The sequence below is a fragment of the Bos mutus genome, chromosome 22, assembly GCF_027580195.1.
Source record: "Bos mutus isolate GX-2022 chromosome 22, NWIPB_WYAK_1.1, whole genome shotgun sequence".
Taxonomy (NCBI): Eukaryota; Metazoa; Chordata; class Mammalia; order Artiodactyla; family Bovidae; genus Bos; species Bos mutus.
In genome coordinates, this window is record NC_091638.1 from 69,690,845 (window position 1) to 69,708,729 (window position 17,885).

The window sequence follows — 17,885 nt, forward strand, 5'->3', positions numbered from 1 at the left end:
CTGGTCTTGTTTTGGCTGACTGTATAGAGCTTCTCCATCTTTGGCTGCAAAGAATATAATCAATCTGATTTTGGTGTTGACCATCTGGTGATGTCCATGTGTAGTCTTCTCTTGTATTGTTGGAAGATGGTGTTTGCTATGACCAGTGCATTTTCTTGGCAAAACTCTATTAGCCTTTGCCCTGCTTCATTCCGTATTCCAAGGCCAAATTTGCCTGTTACTCCCGGTGTTTCTTGACTTCCTACTTTTGCATTCCAGTTCCCTATAATGAAAAGGACATCCTTTTTGGGTGTTAGTTCTAAAAGCTCTTGTAGGTCTTCACAGAACCGTTCAACTTCAGCTTCTTCAGCGTTACTGGTTGGGGCACAGACTTGGATTACTGTGATACTGAATGGTTTGCCATGGAAACGAATTCTGTAGTTTTTGAGATTGCATCCAAGTACTGCATTTTGGACTATTTTGTTGACCATGATGGCCACTCCATTTCTTTAAGGGATTCCTGCCCACAGTAGTAGATATATTATCACCCTGCTTATTTAACTTCTATGCAGAGTACATCATGAGAAACGCTGGGCTGGATGAAGCACAAGCTGGAATCAAGATTGCCAGGAGAAATACCAATAACCTCAGATATGCAGATGACACCACCCTTATGGCAGAAAGTGAAGAGGAACTAAAAAGCCTCTGGATGAAAGTAAAGAGGAGAGTGAAAAAGTTGGCTTAAAGCTCAACATTCAGAAAACGAAGATCATGGCATCTGGTCCCATCACTTCATGGGAAATAGATGGGGAAACAGTGGAAATAGTGTCAGACTTTATTTTTTGGGGCTCTAAAATCACTGCAGATGGTGATTGCAGCCATGAAATTAAAAGACGCTTACTCCTTGGAAGGAAAGTTATGACCAACCTGGACAGCATATTCAAAAGTAGAGACATTACTTTGCCAACAAAGGTCCGTCTAGTCAAGGCTATGGTTTTTCCAGTGGTCATGTATGGATGTGAGAGTTGGACTGTGAAGAAAGCTGAGCGCTGAAGAATTGATGCTTTTGAACTGTGGTGTTGGAGAAGACCCTTGAGAGTCCCTTGGACTGCAAGCAGATCCAACCAGTCTATCCTAAAGGAAATCAGTCCTGAATATTCATTAGAAGAACAGATGCTGAAGCTGAAACTCCAGTACTTTGGCCACATGGTGTGAAGAGCTGACTCATTTGAAAAGACCCTGATGCTAGGAGGGATTGGGGGCAGGAGGAGAAGGGGACGACAGAGGATGAGATGGCTGGATGGCATCACCGACTCGATGGACGTGGGTTTGGATGAACTCCGGGAATTGGTGATGGACAGGGAGGCCTGGCGTGCTGCAATTCATGGGGTTGCAAAGAGTCAGACATGACTGAGCGACTGAACTGAAGGCATATCTACAACAAAGTTTTATCCTTGAAAAGCTATGACAAACCTAGACAGCATATTAAAAAGCAGAGACATTACTTTGCCAACAAAGATCTGTATAGTCAAAATTACGGTTTTTCCAGTAGTCATGTATGGATGTGAGAGCTGGACCATAAAGAATGTTGAGCACTAAAGAACTGATGTTTTTGAACTGTGGTGTTGGAGAAGACTCTTGAGAGTCCCTTGGACTGCAAGGAGATCAAACCAGTCAATCCTAAAGGAAATCCATCCTGAATATTCATGAAGGACTGATGCTGAAGCCGAAGCTCCAATACTTTGGCCACCTGATGTGAAGAGCTGACTCATTATAAAAGACCTGATGCTGGGAAGACTGAAGGCAGGAGGCGAAGGGGATGACAAAAGATGAGAAGGTTGGATGGTATCATCAATTCAGTGGACGTGAGTTTGAGCAAGCTCTGGGAGATGGTGAAGGATGGGAAGCCTGGTGTGCTGCAGTCCATGGGGTTGCAGTCAGACATGACTGAGCAATTGAACACCAACAACAAAGGCATATTTTATATAGTCAAAGCTATGGTTTTTCTAGTAGTCATGTACCGATGTAAGAGTTGGTCCATAAAGAAGGCTAAGTGCCGAAGAATTGATGCTTCTGAATTGTGGTGCTGGAGATGACTCTTTAGAGTCCCCTGAACTGCAAGTAGATCAAACCAGTCAATCCTAAAGGATTGAACCTGAATATGCATTGTAAAGACTGATGCTGAAACTCCAATACTCTGGCCACTAGATGCACAGAACTGACTCACTGGAAAAGACCTTGATGCTTTGAAGATTGAAGACAAGATTGAAAGATTGAAGACAAAAGGAAAAGGGGACAGCAGAGGATGAGATGCTTAGATAGCATCACAATTCAAAGGACATGACTTTGAGCAAACTCTGGGAGGTAGTGGAGGACAGGAGCCTGGCAAGCTACATAGTCCATGGGGTTGCAAAGAGTCACACATGACTTAGCAACTGAACAACAATAAGGAATATCTAAGTGGAAACTGTTTACCAATATGAACAGGCTCAGGAGACAGGTAAGGGTTATAGGTAAATATCTAGGAGCCAACACCTGGGTGAGAACTGACACCACCAGAGTGAATGAATTTGTCCAGGGAGAATCAAAGAGGTGTTAACAATGGAATCTTGAGATACATGACCAATATTTACAGAGACTCAAAAAAGAATCACTAGTAAAGGAGACAGAAAAGAGTCAATGTGGGGGAAAATGTTTTGTCACCTGAAGAAAGCTTTAGAGAATGATTAACAGAGTTAAAAGCCAAGGAGTGGTGAAGACTTTGAAACACGTCACTGAACTTAAGTAATCAGGTAATTCAGCACTGATGACTCTGGTTAGAGGGAGGAGGGGGCCAGCCACTGAAAACTGAGGAGTGAACGAAGTTTAAAAAGCACTAAAAGCAAGTGTGCAGAGTATGGATGATAAAGAGAAGGACTAAAAACTGGGCACCAGTGAGACAGAGGTAGAGTTGAAAGAGAGATTTTTTAGGAATAGAAATGACAAGTGTATTTATATAGAGAAAGGGGCAAGTAGAAGGGAAAAGACTGAATATGAAAAAGAAGCAATATTTGTAGGAAAAAAGTCCAGGAAGTTGCTAGAAGGGATAAAAGACCACAAGTGAACCTGATGAAACCTAATTCCAATATATAATCAGATTTATAAGTAAAAGAATAAATCTGTGCCTATATGTAGTTATAAGACTGTTCATCACAAACATTAAGGAAATTTAATAAAAGTTACTAGGGACTGCTTAAATAGGTTTTAGTATATCCATACAATGGGATATTATTCATTAAAAATTGTACTGTTGATGAGAATTTATTCATACTAAACGATGCTGATAATACAATGAATAAAAAAGAACATTACAAAAGTAATTTAAATAATGTGACCCCATTTCAGTAAAAAATACAAATTCATTTAAGAAGAAAAATGGATAATGATATTTACTCTCTGAGTAGAGGGATTATGAGTTTTTTTTTCTTGCTTCTTTGAGTTTTTGAATATGAGGAACATGTATTATTTCTAGAGATTGTTACAAAATGAAAGGCTATGCTACCCATTGGTTTTTAATTTTCCTTATATTTTTGTGTACTAAATTTTCTATTATGAACATACATTTTTCTTATAATTCCTGACACATACCTGTGCTTCCCACCTACATGAAATGGATTAGTTACCTTAGAGGGAGAAAAAGGACACCTAAAACAGGATCTCTCACAGGTCTCTCAATGAAACCGTTTAGTGAACAATCCTACTAGTCTTTACACCACTGGATTTTCAATCTTCATAATAATTTAAGCTGCAACAAACTGTCAAAACTACAACAAACAAACAAAAACTTCTCTTTGAAAACAGAGCTTCATTCCACTTAGAGAGTCCCAAGTGTCTATGACAGACACTGAATTAAGTATTTATATACATATTAAATCAAATCCTTACAAAAACTGAAGCTTATAAATGTCAGAATCAAGTTTTAAACCTGAACGTTTTTTGAAAGCCAATGCTTCTTCTCTCTCTGTCTACCAGCCAGATCACTTGTCTCTTTTGCTGGTCTGTAATGTATGTGCTACTTATCTGAAAATTTACTAATCAAGTTTATGTATACATATTTTTGTGGTGGTTATACTTATGACATTCAGTTTATTAATTTAATTACATATGAACTCAGAATCAAATTATACAAAGTAATACACTTAACATTTAGAAATACTGCTTTGTTTCCATTAACATTTTATGAATTAATTTAACTTTTCCCGTATATTTTCTGCATTCATGTGCATCTTTATCATGATAGGGTACTTTTTGAATAAATGATTTTGAGTAAATAATTTTAAGTAATGAGAAAAGTTGAGCAATAGACTTTTCCAGAGCTCCGATCCTCTCATCTATATATGTATTTTCAAGCCCTAAGATTATTATTTATTGAATCTTATTTCTCATGGGTTAGTTATATAAAGTAAGGATTTAGTGTCACTGGTTCAAAATTTTTATAGATTGTACTTCATTTAAAGTTACTTTAGGGACTTTCCTGGCAGTCCAGTGGTTAAGACTCTGTGCTTCCACTGAAGGGGGTTAAGATCACTGGTTAGGGAACTGGGCTCCCACACACCATGAGATGTGGCCAAAATAAAGTAACAATAATGATAAGGTTATTTAAAAACTTGGTTATGTTCCTTGTGCTGTATGACATATCCTTGTAGCTTATTTATTTTATTTACAGTAGTTTGTGCCTCTTCATCTACTCCTGTATTTTGCCCCACCCCTTTCCCTTTCCTGACTGGTAACCACTAGCTTGTTCTGAGTCTGTTTTGTTATATTCATTTTTGTTAGATTCCACATACAAGTGATAACATACAGTATTTGTCTTTGTCTATTTCTTCTTTTGTTCTCTTCCCTTGTGATTTGATGACTCTCTCTAGTGTTATGTTTGGATTCCTTTTGCTCTCTTTCCTTTTTTTGGGCTGCACCTCACGGCTTGCAGGATCTTAGTTCTCCAACTAGAGTCTGAACCCAGGCCCTCAGCAGTGAAAGCCCAGAGTCCTAACTGTTGGACTGCCAGGGAATTCTCTTTCTCTTTTGGGTGTGTATCTATTACAGATTTTTGGTTTGTGGTTACCACGAGGTTTCTATATATGTGATTATTCTAGGTTGCTGATGTCTCAATTTCAAACAAATCTTAACAACCCTGCATTTATACTCCCCTCCTCTCTCAAGTTTATGTTTTAAAACTCCATTGAACGAAGCCGGTAAGATCCTGTCCCCATACCTCTTAACCTTTTCCTCCAGCAGCACACTGAGTAGGTAAGCAGTGGAAAAATGGGGAGGAAAAATAGGAAAAAGGCACACTAGTGGAGGTTTCCAAATTCTTATCAAGCCTGTGTTAGATGGATTACTGGGGGGGAGAGAAAGACAGAAGAAGCTTTGGATTGGATGTGAGAGTCCACTTTTGATTTAGATTGGGGGAAAATACACTAATAAACCTGACTGTTTGAATTTTCTAAACTGCAGTAAAAAACGGTTTCCATGAATTACTTATTTTGGTGGTATCCATTCCTTCAACACCAGCAGAATATAGACTACACTGTTAGAGAAATAAGTTATTCTGGGAACAACTTTGTAGAATGACTTCTATAACACCAAAGCTTTTTCCTTTATGATAGTTTCTACAGATTATTAAAACTTCTTCTAATACATAAAGAAAAATGAAGTGTTTGAAATTTATCTAAAATTAGTATAATGAAAATGAGAAATTAATCAGTTCTTTCAAACATCTTTTCTTATTCTAATTTTAAAACAAATTATTTTTTGACTTCTCTGGTCGTGAAGTGGTAAGAATCCACCTGCCAATGCAGGGGACATAGGTTCAATACCTGGTTCGGGAAGATTCCACATACTGCGGAACAACTGTCCCTATGCTACAACTACAGAGATGGCGCCTGTGCTCATCAACAAGAGGAGCCACAACAATGAGAAACTGATACACCACAACGAAGAGCAGCCCTCGCCTACCTCAACCAGAGAAAGCCCTGGTGCAGAAATGAAGACCCGGCACAGCCAAAAATAAATAAGTTTTATCATTTAGCTACCCTTTTTGCTTTATAGCTGAGACCCACCCCCCCCCACACAAAAGGCATTCCTTCCACTCTTTCTCATGACCACAGTTCGTTTCTTTTTTTAAAATTTTTCATTGAAGGATAATTGCTTTACAGAATTTTGTTGTTTTCTGTCAAACATCAGTATCAATCAACCATGGTTGTACATATGTCCCCTCCCTCTTGAACCCCCCTTCCATCTCCATCCCCATCCCACCCCTCCAGGTTGACACAGAGCCCTGAGTTCCGAGACATATAGCAAATTCCCATTGACTATCTATTTTACATATGGTAATGTAAGTTTCCATGTTACTCTCTCCATACATTGTAGTTTTGATTTGCATTTCTCTAATAATGAGTGGTGTTGAGCATCTTTTCATGTGTTTGTTAGCCGTCTGTACATCTTTGGAGAAATGTCTGTTTAGGTCTTTTCTCCACTTTTTGATTGGGTTGTTTCTTTTTCTGGTATTGGGCTGTATGAACTGCTTGTGTATTTTGGGAATTAGTCCTTTGTCAGTTGTTTCATTTGCTATTATTTTCTCCCATTCTAAGGTTTGTCTTTTCACCTTGTTTACAGTTTCCTTTGCTATGTAAAAGCTTTTAAGTTTAATTAGGTCCCACCTGTTCACTTTTGTTTTTATTTCCATTACTCTAGGAGGTGGGTCCTGGAGGATCTTGCTTTGATTTATGTCATTGAGTGTTCTGCCTATGTTTTCCTCTAAGAGTTTTATAGTTTCTGATCTTACATTTAGGTTTTTAATCCATTTTGAGCTTACCTTTGTGTATAGTGTTAGAAACTGTTGATGTAGCTGTTCAGTTTTCCCAGTACCACTAACTGAAGAGGCTATCTTTGCCCCATTGTATATTCTTGCCTCCTTTGTCAAAAATAAGGTACCTACAGGTGCATGGGTTTATGTTTGGGCTTTCTATCTTTTGTTCCATTGGTCTGTATTTGTTTTTGTGCCAGTACCATACTGTCTTGATGACTGTAGCTTTGTAGTACAATCTGAAGTCAGGAAGGTTGATTCCTCCAGCTCCATTCTTCTTTCTCAAGACTTTTTTGGCTATTTGGGGTCTTTTGTGTTTCCATATGAATTGTGAAATTTTTTGTTCTAGTTTTGGGGAAAATGCCTTTGGTGATTTGATAGGGATAACAGTGAATCTGTAGACTGCATCTGGCAGTACAGTCATTTTCACAATATTGATTCCTCCTAGCCAGGAACATGGAATATCTCTCCATCTGTTTATGTCATCTTTGATGTTTTTCATCAGTGTCTTATAATTTTCTGTATACAGGTCCTTTGTCTCCTTAGGTAGGTTTATTCCTATTTTATCCTTTTTGTTGCAATGGTGAATGGGATTGATTCCTTAATTTCTCTGATTTTTCACTATCAGTATATAGGAATGTAAGTGATTTCTGTGTATTCATTTTGCATCCTGCAACTTTGCTAAATTCACTGATTAGCTCTAGTAATTTTCTGATAGTATCTTAAGGGTTTTCTATGTACAGTGCAAATAGTGAGAGCTTTATTTCTTCTTTTCCAATCTGGATTCCTTTTTTTCTTCTCTGACTGCTGTAGCTAGGACTTCCAAAACTATGTTGAATAACAGTGGTGAGTGGACACCCTTGTCTTGTTCCTGATCTTAGGGGGAATCCTTTCAGCTTTCACCACTGAGAATAACGTTTGCTGTGGGCTTACCATATATGGCCTTTACTACGTTGAGTAAGGTTCCTCCTGTGCCCATTTTTTGGAAGAGTTTTAATCATAAATGTGTGCTAAATTTTGTCAAAGGCTTTTTCTGCATCTATTGAGAGTATCATATGGTTTTTATCTTTCAATTTGTTAATATGGTGTATCACACTGACTGATTTGCATATATTGAAGAATCCCTGCATCCCTGGAATAAACCCAACTTGATCATGGTGTATGAGCTTTTTAATGTGTTGTTGAATTCTGTCTGCTAGAATTTTGTTGAGGATTTTGCATCTATATTCATCAGTGATATTGGCCTGTAGTTTTATTTTTGTGTGTCATCTTTGTCTGTTTTTTCATGACCACAGTTCTTGATGGCAACCCAGGATCTCAGTAAAAACTGCTAAACTGAGCCAGTTACTGTCCTCTCCCCCATCAGAGGTCTAGGAGGCAGACTGATTTTCTCCCCAAACTTTATGCCATTTTTTCCTTTTTCAAAACCTTTTTGTGCTCACTAGACCTCCAATGCATTACTCGTACCTACTTGCCTCTCCCAAAACAATTTCTATTTCATGATTAAAGCTTTCTCTTATTAAAAAATCATTTTAGAAAATTTCATATTTACAGAAAAGACTGTTGCTTTTATTCAGCACTGTTTCTGCTGCTGTTAACATGTTATATTAGTATGGTGGTATTGATAAACGTCACAATTAATGAACTAATATTGATACATTGATACACTGATACATTGATAACTAAAGCCCATACTTCCCTGAGATTTCAATAACTTTTCCCTAATGCCCCCTCCCTGTTTCAAGATCCCATCTAGGAAACCACATCACATTTTGTCGTCATGTCTCTTTAGCTGCCTTTGGACTATGGCAATTTCTCAGGCTTTCTTTACTTCGATGATCTTGACAATTTTGAGGACTGCTCAAGTATATTTCACAGAATGTCCCACAATTTGGGCTCATCTGATGTTCTTCTCATTGTTAGGCTGTAGTTATGCATTTCAGGGAGGATTACCACTGAGGGGTAACCCTTCACTGAGGTGAAGGGCTGCCTCGTCATACCATATCAAGGTACGTACTATTAATATGACTTATCAGTGATGATGTTAACCTTGATCCCCTGGCTGAGGTAGAGTTTGCCAAGTTTCCCCATGGTAGTACTTTTCCCCACCCTTCTATACTGTACCCTTTAGAAGCAAGTTACTAAGCATTTCCCCCACTTAAGGCATGGGGGAGAATCTACATAAACTGGCAGGCTAATTTTTAATAATTTTAATTTACTAGAGCTAACATAACTACTGTAAAAACAGACCAATTAACAATGTTTTGGCCCTCTGGAATCAATAAACCAAATAAGACCTAATATCCATTCAACTTATTTGCTATTGGAAACAAATTCCAATCGGACTGGAAGCACCTTATGGCTAAGGATCATCTTACATGTCCATCTTACATCTTTCATAAGGCACAGAATATGATGGTCAGCATACAGTAGAAGACACAGGATATGGAGGCTTGAACATTATAGAGCCTTAGCAAGAGTTTAAATTGTTATTTCAGAAACAGACTTTGAGTCTGGTCATTTAGCCCTACTAATGTAGTAGTTATGCATTTCACTCTAGAAGTCAAGATGCTCACTCTGTTACAAGACTAAAGAGCTGGAAAGCTTTCTGTGTACATATGTAGAGTAAATGCATATGCAATCTAAGAGGAAAAGTAAGCAGAACTCTTCTTGCAAAAGAAACAAAATTAGAAAGTCTGACAAACAAAACAAAGCATAAAAATAGTAAATCAGTTACAAATGTTTTAATAACCCAACTTCTAAGTAGTGCTATATTTACTGTTAGGAATATTTTACTCTTCTGCAAATAATGTTTAAAACATATTAAATCAAAATCTCAGATTCTGTTAGAAGATGGAAATCAGACTTATTTTAACACATTTTAAAATTCTGCCACATCATACTAGGTTACTATTGAGTACTTAATAGAAGTGAATCTCTCATACACCAAAATGTGGCATTCAAGTGGTTATAATTTTCTGGATTTAAAGCCATTAGTGGAAAATTAACTAGAGTCCAGAAGTAGTAAAAGAACATAATCTTAAACATACAGTATATTTGGATATAGTATTATGCACTTATATGAAAAGTCTCTCCTCAGCACCAAAATGAATATATCAATTTCCATATGCAGAAGGTTCTGCAAAGTTTACAATCTGATTTTCAAAAACAATATTTTCTTAACCTGAGGTTTATGAGTAGATTTTATAGTAGTTCATGAATCTGTGAAAGTTGATGCAATACTTCATTTATATGCATTATTTTCCTGGGAGTACAGGTTCTCCATTTACTCATCCATTCCATAAAGTCTTTGCTCTCATTAAAAAAATACGAAGGCCTGCTTTGTGCCAGGTTCTGACAGGCATTAGAGATAGAGCAGTAAATAAAACAGCAAAAATCTCCACTCTGATGAAACTTCTATTTTGTGGCAGACAATATACAAAATAAATAAGTCAAATACTGTAAGACAGATTATGACAAGTGATAAGAAAAATAAAGCAGGAAAAGCCTACAGGGTGTTTTTCTCTTATGCAATTTTGATAAGGTAGCCAGGCAAAGATCTAAGGGAGGTGAGAAAGTGAAGAGCTGTAGGAATGTATGAGGGAAGAGCATTCTAGGCACAGTGAGCAGCAAACAAGACACTGAGAGAGGTATTCCTGGTGTGAAAAATAACAAGATCAGTGTGGCTAAAGCTAGGTGAGCAAGGGGTAGGCTGGGGCCAGATACTACAGGGCTTCATAAGCTTTCTAAGGACTTCAGCATTTAATCTGAGTGTGATCAGAAGTGACTAGAGCATATGCCAATGAGTGAAATGATCTGACTTACATTTTTCAGACTCATACCAGCTGCTGTGTGGAGAATAGACTGAAGAGAGCCAAGAGAGAAAGTCTGGAGATCAGTTAGGAGGCAATTGCAGTAATTCAGGAGAGCTATGACAATAGCCTGGACCAGGGTAGCAGCGATGGAGCTTGGGAAAACTGGTAGTCAGTCACTGTAGAATCAATAAGATTTGCTGATTGCTGCGTAAAGGAAAGAGAGGAATCAAGGGCATTTAAAATGAGGAAGAGAGACTTCTCTGGCAGTCCAGTCCTTAAGACTCCATGCTTCCAATGCAGGGAGCATGGGTTCAATTCCTGGTCAGGGAGCCAAGATTCCACACTCCTCACAGTGAGGTTAAAAAATAAATAAATAAAATGAGAAAGAGAAGTAACCACTGGATTTAGTAACATGGAAAATAACTGGTGTATTTGATGAGAGAAGTTTCTGTAGAAAAGTGGAGCAAAAAGCCACCTGGCTTAGAAACCACGGGACCAGAAGTGAAGGTTTCTAAGTTAACTGAACTTGGTTAACCAATAACTGAATTTAAGAGGGTGACAGAACTATTTTTTACCACATGTTGTTTCAAATTTGAAGGAGAGGCAGTGTATGTATTTGAAAGAACTGAGTTGGATCCTTAATCCCTGTTTCATCCTACCTTTAACTTCATAGCCACAATGTTTGATGTATGCTTAAATATTTGTTGAATTAAGTTAATGTACTGGCACAAATTAAACCATAAAGCAATACACAAGTGTAAGACATAAATCAAGTATTTCTGCCTTTTATGTAAAATGAAGACAATGCCCACTGTTGAAATGCTTTCAGGTGGCTCCATATTAGTTTTGCTAAAAGTGTTTTTCAGAATACCTTTCAATATATCCTCAAGGGCAAACTGCCAGTGAGGAAGAAGTCAGAGAGCTCCTGCCTCCAAAACCATGCCCCCACCCCCAGGTTATGATGATGTGCTTATGAGGAAAACTGAACCAACAGACTGGAAAAAACAGATTAGAATATTTCTTTGAAATTTAAAGAGACCATCACAAGAGGAAGCTAACTGCTAACAATTACCCACCCTATCACAAAATGTAAAACAGAAACACAACTGAAGTATTTAAAGGGATTTTCTGCAGGAGTTCCCCAGTGGTCCACTGGTTAAGATTCAGTGCTTTCACTGCCATGGCATGGATTCAGTCCCTGGGTTGAGGAACTAAGATTCCCTCAAGTGGTGGAGAGCAACCAAAAAAAGAAAAGTAAGAAATAAGGGGATTTTCTCTGAAATTGCAGTATTACACAGTAACATGTCCTACTCTAGTAACAGATGTTACTAGTCACAGATATGTAGTAAAACACTGCAATGATGCAATCATAAGCAATACTGATTACAGCTAAATTTACTTAATATACATGCGAGCATGCTAAGTCGCTTCAGTTGTTTGACTCTTTGCAACCCCGCAGACCGTAGCCTGCCAGGCTCCTCTGTCCATGGGATTCTCCAGGCAAGAATACTGGAGTAGGTTGCCGTTCTCTTCTCCAGCGGATCTTCCCAACCCAGGGATAGAACCAGCACCTCTTAAGTGCCCTGCATTGGCAGGCAGGTTCTTTACCACTAGTGCCACCTGGGGACTTCCCTGTGGCTTAGACAGTAAAGAATCCATTGTGTGCAACGTGGGAGACCTAGGTTCAATCTCTGGGTTGGGAAGATCCCCTGGAGGAGGGCATGGCAACCCACTCCGGCATTCTTGCTGAGGATCCCATGGATGGAGGAGCCTGGCAGGCTACGGTCCATGGGGTTGCAAAGAGTCCGAACTGAACCGACGCTATTGAGTGACTAAGCACACACAGCACAGCGCCACCTGCGAAGCCCATTAGTATACACTCTTTTTCAAAAACACCTATAACATACCCAACGATCCAAAATAATTCTAGAAGAGCTGTTACAAATAAATGGGATAAAACTTCAGTTGGTCTCCTGTGCAACTCCTGAATGACTTAAATCATATGAACATAGTATCAACTTGGTAATTTTCATCTAAAAAGTTATATTACAAAATTCATATTTATTTCATAAGTCTGTACAATTAAGGAGGCAGCTATAAATTCATCATTAACAATAAAGTTGGACACAGACTATAAGGTATGTACATACAATAAATACACAGTTAATCATTTATTTGGAGCTTTTATAATTCTGCTCAGAATTACAAAAACGGTAGTTCTAGGTTTATGGCTAGTCTAAAGAGAAGTGCCCTTCTACAGAACAATGTCTTGGCTCACACAAAACTGGAAACCTTAATGTTCCTTCTGCCCTTCAATGACACGTCACCAATTCCTTCACTACCAAGCTTCATTTACAGATGCTTATAAACTGCACAGGATTAAACAGGTGACTACTGTATCAGTAAGGATACATAATTTCCTCATCACAGAAAACAGTGGGACACGAATGAGGGACTGGACAACACCACCATCACAGAATACAATAAAAGCGATAATACTAGTTTCATTTTGTTTACAGACCATCTCTAAAATAATAAAAATAAAAGCACCGATGCTCTTACCAGCTACTACATGAACAACTCCTTAGAGATTTCAATTTAAGGAAGGTGTAAGTGTTAAATATATGTGGACTGGTTTGTTTGATCAGAGTGGTTAAATTATTTGTGAATCTGACTCTAAAAGAAGATAGCATTAAAATATATCTTCTATTACCAGGGAATAAAAACCATTCAAATCAACAAGCATTTGTGAACCATACTACATGACCGTTCTTGCCCTTTCCTGTCCTCTTGCTTCCATTGACAGAAGTTTTATAATGTATCATAACTATACTTATGGTCAGCATGCTGCAGAAAATATCTTAGCATACTGATGCCAAGCGACCTATGAAACATCCTGGCTGCACCCCCAACTTATTTAACAGGTCAGCTGAGTGAAAGGAGTGGCAGCTCTTATAAATACAAGGGGTCAAAAGCTGAAAAAACCAATTCACTTTTATAAAGAAGAACAAAGTATAAGAGCATCCTTTACTGTGAGGAAGATTCATGATTTCTCACTTCTTATTCAATTGTTCTTTGTATCTATATATTTTAAACCTACAAATAGATGTATCAAATACTAGGTATTGTTATTCAATAAAAGTTAGGAGTTAAGGGCAGCAAATTTGTCTAGGTCACATTCCTGAGACTTAGCATGTGCACAAGGTCATATGGTCAATAAGCACAGACAGGACTGAAACATAGGTATCTCTGGGACTCAAGTCTGTGTGTTTATCACCATATTACACACTCACTGCTAATCTGATGTGTACAATACAGACTGCAGTGCTGAACAGGTAGGTAGTCAGAGTTTTTTTTTTACTTAAGAGTTAAGACTGAAAATACATATTACATAATCATGTGATTGACTGATATGTTAGAACAAAGTGTAAAAATGAAGCCATAAAAAGTACATGGAACAACTCAGTTTCACGAGTGAGGAAAGAAGTAATTAAAACAAAAACTTGTGTGTGTGTGTGTTTTTAGTTATCCAAGCTGTTTTTTGCTTTGAGCTAACTTTCATGAAGAGATACAAGAAATGTAGCTTTATTTTGGCACCATGATTTTCAGAGCAATAATAAAGAACAGTCTCTAGCAAGTTAAAGAATTTCAAAGGCTATAGACAGTAAACTATTAAACCACTTTTTAAGTTCAGGCAACAGACAGGTATCTATACTTGATATCTAATAAGGCAACCCTCATCCTAAAAAGAATACTAATTATTTATGTATCTTTCACCTCAACCTCAAATTTCTGCCTTTGAAATCTTTGTTGTTCTTCAAAGGCAGAAATCTGGGAAGGCATTCCTGGCTCCTGACCTTCTCTATACGTCACTGCCAGCTGCGCTAACACTGAATGCGCTGGATGGGGGGAGCGCTATCACTGATCACTTTTAATTAGAAACTAAATCTTAAAATTTGTTACTAAACAGGTAGGTCAAGACACAATTTGTTTCCTGCAGGCATCAAGTGACCACCTACTCTTCTTTTTTTTTTAAACTCTTATTTTTTGAAAGTTTCTAAAACCAAGAGAAGCTTGGTGAATGAAAACGAAGCTAAAGGTTGACATTAACACTTACAGATTTTAAAACAATCAAGGTAAATTTTTAAAGAATCCATTTTATGAGTCAAATTTTGTAATAACAAACTTCATCTTATTTTCATGGTGCAAAAGCCTAAGACATTTCCTCTGAGAGATGGAGAAAACATGTAGCAAGGAGGAAGAGCTTTGGCAATGAAATTCTGACTATGCACTACAGTGTCTTAAGCTAAACTTTTCAAGTAGTGACCTGACAAATGAGGATCTTGCACTGAACTCACTAAAACTGTATTAATGATTTTTATACAATATTAATACATATTTGCAGTGGATCAGAGTTCAAGGTGGCGAAAGTATCTATTTTTCAAGTGTATCAAAAATTTAAAATCAAGAAAATCAAAGGTATGCACAAAAGGGCCAACAACGTAAGAGTAACCAATAACAAGTGATTAAAGCCAAAACATCAAGTTGCTAAGTATATAACGAAGCTGCTGTTCATCTGGACCTTTGCCCAGAACACAAAAATTTGGAGGAGAAATGGTAGTGGTTTAAAGGGGACAGGGGTTCTAAATTTGCTGCCTCATTCCTTTATCTGGACAGCTCATCTTGGCCTTGCAGAAGCTTCCTCTGATAACTGTTTCTACTGAAATGTCCATAACCACACTGGAAAATCCGAACGGGTACCAAAGCATTTACGTGGAAATCCACTGTTTGAAAAACACCTAGAGACTATATTGAAAGCTAAGATAAATTTTGTTCTTTAGAGAATCAATGCAAGATTCTCGCAAAGGAGACAATGAAGCATTTTAAAACGTCTCAAAATTCTTTAAGGTAGCTAAATAAAGAGCAAAATTATCTGTACTCCCCCGAGCTTATGGTCCTTCGACAAAAAGCTTTTCTTCTTCTTCAAAGACTGAGTTCCTTTAAGAACCACCACCACCTGCTCATGGTGCTTTTTTTTCCCCCTCAAGACGGCATCTGCACTGCAGATCTCTGCTCGAGGGGAGCTTGCCAGCCAGCTCCCACCAGCAGGCAGAAGCGTATACAATGGAAACTAAAAGCGGCCTGCAGCTTCCCTCCTAGTCTTTCATAGAGATGCGAGGAGAAGGGGGTTCCATCAGCCCCTGCTTTGTCTGAATTTTCTCCCCCTCCCCCCTTTCTGCGGGAAACACCCCCTTTTGTTATACGTCGATCAATAACAGCCGACAAAAAGCATGGAATTAAAACATGTCGACTGCTTGGCATGACTCTATCTATTCTCTTCTAGAATATAAGCTGCTAACCTCGTGTCCCCACCCCCACGCCGCGCCAGTGAAGAGCAGGCTGTGTTGCAGATGCAGCCACGGATCCATCTTGGACCGTCAGCAGCTCCCTCCCAAATCTTCCCTGAGCTATTCTCATCACGCCTCCTTCTACCTCCGAGCCTCTGAAAAATCGGGCATTCCGAGTGTGGCCACAAAAAAATTATTAAAGGCGGATGAAAACAGTACAGAAAACGGCTTCAGTGTTTCCATTAAACTTCCTCATTCTCCCCACGGGCAACCGAAAAAAAAAAACAACAACCATATTTTCTGGAAGACAACCATGAACGGTTGGTTCTGTCAACACCTGTCTGCAAACCTGCAGTGCAGCCCAACCCTTTCACCGCCATCCCCTCAAAATCCTAACAGGGCATTTCTCCTACCACCAACCTGCCCCGATCCTCTCAGTCTCTCTAATCCTCCACTAAATCACCCCGGTTTAGAGGACGGATTCGCACCCCCGCCGCTACACTGGTATCTTGCGCCCACCTGCCCAGTCTCGGCGTTAACGCCCCCGGGAATATCTCCCCTCCCCCAGTCTTCCCCACACCCCGTTATTTCCTCACCGCCTGCAAGACCTGTCACCCCCCTCCCCCTTAGCCCATTTTCCAGACGCTCCTTCCCGGGGGCTGAAGCCTCCAGGACGCGAGGATGGTGTGCCGTCCCTGACCCCCTAGGGCCCCCCTCCCGAGGTCGGGGTCCCCCGGCGCGCCTCACCCGCACAGGAGGAGCCGCAGCTCTTCGTCCCCAGGGCGGGGCAGGCTCCCGGGCTCCCGCTGCCACCACCGGGCGCAGATGACTCGGCCCCGGAGGACGACGAAGAGACGGACGGGGACTGAGTGGCTGCCGACGGCTCCGCCATGGCTGCACGAGCAAAGGCGGGAGAGGGGTGAAGAGAGATGTGGGACGGGAGACAGGGAGGGGAGAGAAAATAATTCTGCAGCTGGCTCTCCAAATTCGCCTCGCCTCTCCTACTCCGAGGACAGACTCCGACGGACTGACTGACTCAGCCGAGCGCCGCGAGAGGGCGGGAGAGCGACCGCGCAGGCGCACAAGGGCCCTCGGGCGGGGGCGAGACGGTCGCCTTGCGCCCACTGACGCAGGGCGCAGGCGCAAGAACTGTCCCTCGGCGCTCCTCCAGGGAAGGAGGGCCAAAACCTGCTTCGCGCAGCGCCAAGGCCCTTGGAGAGGTGGGCGGCGCCCCTCGGGGACCTGGCGCAGGGGGCGTGGTCAAACACCAAGCTCCTCCCACCACTGCGGCCGAAGTTGAGGTGGGCCCTGCGGCTTAGTGTTTCTCCACGGATTTTTCTGTGATTGTTTTAGCTTAGGCTGATTATGTGTTTTAACGATAGAAATTTCTTTTTGCTTCCATTAGTGAAGCATATCTTTCCTACAGATTCCAGAGCCGATGTTTTTTGTCTGAGGCGTTCCTACTCGTGACTCCGATGGTGACAACCACAGTGTAGGCCCACTGTGCAAGGTGATTTATGGATTTTTCTGGATATATCCTAATACCCCATCACCATGAGGGACAGATGGTACTATCTCCCATTTGGTAGGTGGAGAAAGATGCTATACAGAATGAAAAACTATTCCAATAACATTGCAATGCAGCCGCAGAACCTGCTTCACGTTCTTATCGTTACTCTTCCCCAGAAGGGGTCTACCTTGGGTCCCAAGGTTGCCAGTTCCCTGTCGAATAACTAACAGAGAAGACATGAACGAAAAAAAAAAAAAGCAAAACTAATGAGAAAGATGAGCCAGAAGATAACAGCCTGACTGTGGTTATGGGATGGTAAAATTAGGGGTTAAAAATTGAGAATATGGCACAAAAGACATATAATTGAATTTATTCGTCGCCTGAAAGGG

General features: G+C 39.9%; 1 protein-coding gene across 2 annotated transcripts in view; it reads right to left on the bottom strand.

Moving 5' to 3' along the window:
- RTN3 (reticulon 3) overlaps positions 1–17,059 on the bottom strand; it is a 64,070-nt gene extending 47,011 nt beyond the window's left edge. Inside the window, exons 1-2 of one of the 2 annotated variants that reach the window (XM_070359960.1) lie at positions 16,734–17,059; positions 15,200–15,203 (exon numbers count right to left, since the gene is read on the bottom strand). In XM_070359960.1, the coding sequence (XP_070216061.1) occupies positions 15,200–15,203; positions 16,734–16,878 (149 nt within the window). In that variant the 5' untranslated portion in view covers positions 16,879–17,059. The remainder of the gene's footprint in view (positions 1–15,199; positions 15,204–16,733) is intronic. The other variant, XM_005894146.3, reaches the window with a different exon arrangement.
- Between the last annotated feature and the right edge of the window lie 826 nt (positions 17,060–17,885).